Source organism: Fulmarus glacialis, unplaced genomic scaffold (genome assembly GCF_000690835.1).
Source record: "Fulmarus glacialis isolate BGI_N327 unplaced genomic scaffold, ASM69083v1 scaffold15674, whole genome shotgun sequence".
Lineage (NCBI taxonomy): Eukaryota > Metazoa > Chordata > Aves > Procellariiformes > Procellariidae > Fulmarus > Fulmarus glacialis.
In genome coordinates this window covers 1-5,023 of record NW_009206217.1, presented here as the reverse complement: position 1 = coordinate 5,023, position 5,023 = coordinate 1, and the positions used below count along the sequence as shown (strand labels likewise).

The 5,023-nt window shown below is 58.5% G+C and overlaps 1 protein-coding gene across 1 annotated transcript in view; it reads right to left on the bottom strand.

Moving 5' to 3' along the window:
• COL6A1 (collagen, type VI, alpha 1) overlaps positions 1-4,970 on the bottom strand; it is a gene marked incomplete at its 5' end in the record, with an annotated part of 20,323 nt that extends 15,353 nt beyond the window's left edge. The window contains 14 exons of the mRNA XM_009575673.1: positions 521-583; positions 757-792; positions 881-934; positions 1,107-1,169; positions 1,579-1,641; positions 2,419-2,472; positions 2,721-2,765; positions 2,867-2,893; positions 3,244-3,270; positions 3,375-3,419; positions 4,244-4,297; positions 4,573-4,617; positions 4,718-4,738; positions 4,950-4,970. Of these exons, the coding sequence (XP_009573968.1) occupies positions 521-583; positions 757-792; positions 881-934; positions 1,107-1,169; positions 1,579-1,641; positions 2,419-2,472; positions 2,721-2,765; positions 2,867-2,893; positions 3,244-3,270; positions 3,375-3,419; positions 4,244-4,297; positions 4,573-4,617; positions 4,718-4,738; positions 4,950-4,970 (618 nt within the window). The remainder of the gene's footprint in view (positions 1-520; positions 584-756; positions 793-880; positions 935-1,106; positions 1,170-1,578; positions 1,642-2,418; positions 2,473-2,720; positions 2,766-2,866; positions 2,894-3,243; positions 3,271-3,374; positions 3,420-4,243; positions 4,298-4,572; positions 4,618-4,717; positions 4,739-4,949) is intronic.
• Between the last annotated feature and the right edge of the window lie 53 nt (positions 4,971-5,023).

The window sequence follows — 5,023 nt, the reverse complement described above, 5'->3', positions numbered from 1 at the left end:
CTCCTGCCTGTCCCTCCCACACTCATGCTCGGTGACTCACCCCCAGCCGGCAGGAAAAATACTTTCCTAGTGACTCCCACCCAAAAGGAGAGGTAAGGGTGTTCCCCCTCCCTTCTGCACCCATGCACGCTACCCTGCCGCTAATGGCACCTGTGTCCTCCTTCCCGAGCCACCCATGCAGCCCCCAAGCACCCAGAGGAGGACATCTTGCTTCTTTGCTCTCCATCAACTGGTTTTGCAGCCACGAGGCAGGGGCTGACCGCTCTCTGCCTGCTCTTGGCTTGCTGGGCACGCTCTCCTCTGGCTTTTGGCTGTTTGGTGATTAGCTGCCAGCGTGAAGGGGCAATTGCTGGGGGACAACGGCATGTCCCCCCTGGGCTGGCAGGTAAAGACACTGAGCTTGCCTGCTGGCCCACAGACTAATGGAATTAGCCACTGGGCACCTATTTCCAGACCCTGGCTGCCAAGCATGACCCCATTTGCAAGCAGACACTGAAAGCCACCCCGCAGACGCAGTTACCGGCTCTCCTCTTGGCCCGCGGTCTCCTGGTGAGCCCGGGGGGCCTCTTTCTCCATTGCTGCCCTGCAAGGAGATGGTGGAAACACAAAATCAGGACCTGCTCCCAGCAGGAGCAAAGCCCTCCCTCATTGCCACCTCTGAGTGGGTTCACTCTCAGCCTTCCTCCTCCTCATCAGGGTACCAGCCCCTGCCTGTGCCCTGCCGGCGTGGTGCCCGGCAGCGGTACCCTCACTTACCCGTTCTCCAGGAGGACCATCTGCGCCCGGAGCGCCCTGTGGAGAGACAACAGGGGTGGTAAGGCAGTGGGGATGGCCGGCAAGCATGCACAAGGGGCATCGCGGGCACAGGCAGAGGACTCACCTCGTCGCCCGTCTCTCCTACCGGTCCAGGCTCACCCCGGTTTCCAGGCGTGCCCTGCGTGAGCAAGCCACAAGGGTGCAAACGAGACAAGTCAGCAGGTTTCGGAGCAAAGCCCTACGTGCTTGCAGAGCCTTGGGCAAGCTCTACTTCAAAGGCAAGGCTGGAGCAGGGGACCTCTCCCTCTCACAGAGGGCAGAGGATACTCACACACAGGCGTTTCACCCACCTTTTCTCCAGGGCTGCCGGGAATCCCCTGTCGGCCAGGTTTTCCATCATCCCCAGGCTCCCCCTTCACAAGGACACAAGACACCGTCAAGACTGCATCCAGTGCCTAGCGGTGAATTTTGGCTCCCACGGCACAGAGGCCTTTCTGGGCTGTGGTCTCTCCCCAGGGAGCTCCCCATGCCCAGCAGATCCCCCCCCTGAACTCCACCTGCCCAGTGCGAGCCACCTTTTCACAGCAGCCCCCCAATATCTCAGGGATGCTTGTGCCAAGCTTCTGGGCACCCGCTAACCTTGGGCATGCTGGGAGTCACACCAGCCAGATCTTACTGTGGGTGACGGGCAGCATCCTCTAGCATAGGCTTGCCCCAAGCAGTGCAAGGAGGCCAGCAATGGGTCAATCGCCAGCTCTCCCTCTTGCAGAAGAGGGGTGCCAGCACCCCTCCTTCCACATGGAGCTGGGCAGAGTGGCTCACCTTTCCTCCTTTGGGTCCGTAAGCACCAGGATCTCCCTTTGGTCCAGGCGGGCCTTGAGCTCCCTGTTGAAAATAAAGGCAGCGTCACTGAAAACCAAGCCAGTATCACTATCTGCAGGAAATTGGGTATGGACCAAGCATCCCGGCAGCCTGGCCTGCAGCTCCCCAGTGGGATCGACAGGAAGGACATGTACTCAGGAGCGACGCAGGGATGGCATGGTACTCTTGTATCATGGAGCCATGCAAGCAACACTGCGGCCACGTTGCTGAAACACTGCAAAACTGAGCGTGCTTCTGCAGCTTAGAGGAAAATGGCAGAAAAGGTGGTGGTTGGGCTGCTGTGGCTGGACCGCAGTGATACTGGTGCCACCACGGATGCTTCATCCTGGGAGCACAGAAACAAGCAGGGAAACTGGAGAAATCCAATGTCAGAATAATATCTTCCAGAGCCCTCCAAAATCTCCAACATTTTCTGAGTGGCTGGTCACAGCAGGCTGAAATTGGTTAATCCTGGGCTTGCCCATCTGGCACTGAGCTCTTCTTTGCCGAGTTCCCTGTGCTGAACAGCCTCCAGCCAAATGCTCCCCCAGTGTGCAGCTTCCCAGGCAGCACCGTGCAATGGGGGACAGCTTCCAGGCAAGGACGAGGCAGACTGCCCTGGGGACACCCCCAAGATGCCATACCTGGGATAAGCATTGCATGTCTAGAGGTGTATTTCCAAGCGTGGCAACTCCCTCCCACAGCTCCCCTTCTTGGGGGGCTCCTCGTTTCCATGAGCCATCATGGCAGACCTGCTGCACTGGTTCATTCGTATGCAAGGGGAACCCACAGAGTACGTACGTCGAATCCGGGTGAGCCTTTGCAGCCAGGTAACCCGGGATATCCAGCTTCACCCTGTCAGACAGACAAAGAGCCATGGGTCTCCATGAGCGGTGCCTGTGGGAAGACCTCCATCCATCATCCCAGAGCCCTGAAAGGGACACCCCAGTTCTGTCCCTTGCGGCAGGTGGATGGCCCTGCAGGGAGGGAGTTGCACTGCCCCATGTGGGACACTGGCTTCATTCCCGGACCCCACAATGGTTTTGGAGGGGCAAAAGCCAGAGTCCTCAGGCTAAGCAAAGTGCCCCGGACTGGACATTTACCTTCATGCCATCGATGCCATCGATTCCACGCCTGCCCTTCTCACCCTGAAACGGAGAATAAGGATCATGAAGAAGTGATTTCCAAAGACCCTTCTCCCCCCAGGCATCAACCAGAAGGAATAAATGGTATAAAAACAGAGGCTGACCTTGGCTCCTTTGGCTCCTCTCGAGCCCTGCAAAGAGAAGGAGAGAGATATTAGGCCTCCGTGCAGAGCAGATGCATCTGCCCCCTGCGCTGTGGGCCCCACGCCAACTTGGTCCAAGGGTGCAGGCATTCACTGTGCCCCTGCACACTGCTGGTCTCTCCTGTTCTGCCTGGCTGTGCCCACTGATCCCCAAGGCTGTGTGAGCTGCAAACTGGCTGATCCCATTGGATCCCCGCCCCTGGCATGGGCAGTGCCAGCAGGAGGGACGGATGCGCGGGCATGTACCAGACCCCAACACCATGCAGCTGCAGGGGCAGCCCGGGGAAACCAAGCAGGGGGACACAGAGATCTCCCCCCAATATCCTTGTTGTCCTCACCTTTTCTCCTCGACTTCCCTTGTCACCCTAGAGATGAAAGGAGAGAGGAAAACGGGAGAATGAAAACACTTGCAGCACAAAGCCTGTGGCCCATGTAGGAACCGTGCCCGTGACCCTGCAGCCCCATGTACCTTCATTCCTTGGTAGCCAACAGGTCCCATGTCCCCTGGCCTGCCCTAGAGGACAGAACATGGTGTTACAAAGGCAGATACTGTCACCACCATCGCCATGGGGCAGTTTCCCCCCAGGCTTTCGATGTGGGTCTCGGGCCCCAGCTGCCATACCCTCTCCACAGCAGGCTCTCCCATAACCCCGCTCCTCGTTTGCCCAGTCTAGGAGCACGGGATCATTGTGGAGGGCAGAGGGGACCTGCCTTCACCTCTACCATCTCCAGCCCTTCCTGGGTGTGAGGGAAATGGGCACCTGGGGACACATCACCTGGGATGAAAGGGAAGGCAGAAAACCCTTGGGAAGGAAAAATGCATGGCATGGGGTTTCCAAATTGGGAATGCACAAGACGAGTGACTGCACACTCACGTGTGCGGGAGAAATACATCTCCCCAGAATAAATGTACCTAGTGAAAAAAAGGGAGGAGGAGGGAAATAGTTTCCTCATGCTATTTAGCTTATTATTTACCAAAGGTTTCCCTGTAACACTGCTGTGCTTGTCATGTCAGAGGACGTGGGAGGCAGCCCAGAGTCCACCCCTGGGCTGGCATACATGAGTCAGAGACGTGTCCTCCAGGAGGAACGGCTATTTTGGGTGAGGAACAAGGAAGCCTTGTAGCAACAGAGGAGGGGGCCACCTCACTGCCCACCAGGAGCCACTGCTCGGCAGGGTGGCTGCGGAGGGGACAGCTGGCCATGACCCCACTGACTACCCCATGGAAACAGGGTGATGCAGGGGTAAGGGCTGGTGAGGATGCACTGAAGAGGTCTGGCCAGAAATGGCCAAAAAATAGCCCCTGCGCAGAGTCACCAGGGCCGGTCATTTACTTACTGGGTCTCCAGCATCTCCTTTCTGGCCAGGAAGACCTGGCTTGCCTCTTTCTCCCTGCAATACAGGACAGAAATAAAGTTAGCTCATCAACCCCAGGAATAGAACCACAACCTTTTGAAAGGAGAGCAGGGAGAATGGTAGCAGCAATACTCTATGGATGTGGGGAGCCGATGATGCCAGCCGCACGGGAGCATGGTGTGGGTCCTCATCCACCTCTCCATGGGGCAGTGGTGGAGTGGTGAGGACCCGTGCCCCACCGGTCTCTGAGTATCCCCAGTGAGCCCATCCCACCGCCCCGCTCCTCAGCATGGCCGCAGCCGGTCCCTCACCTCATTGCCCGGGTCACCGGGAGGTCCAGGGAGCCCTCGGGAAGGCTGCAGGAGACAGGTATGGGTTAGACCAGCCACTGAGGCACAGCTTGGGGCCATGGGGATGCAAGGGAAGGGGACAGGGGGTCTCAAAAGCCCGACTTACCTGGCACTCGAAGGAGCAGCACTGCCCAGAGAGAAGGAGAAAACAGCATTAGAGGCAGCGGGCAGCACCAGGGCCAGGCTGCACCCTGCTCGGGGGGAGCTGGCAGGGGTCAGGCAGGGGCTGCCTGCAGGGCAGGGCTGTGCCACCGAGCCCCCGCTTGGCTGCAGCTGACCCATAGGGGATGGGCCCAGGCACAGGATTGGGGAGCAGCGGAGCTCCAGGGGACACTCACCGATTGCTCCGTGTTAACTTTCTGCAAGACAAGAAAGCAAAGAGAGGGGGTTTGAGAGGGACAGGTGAGGCCGG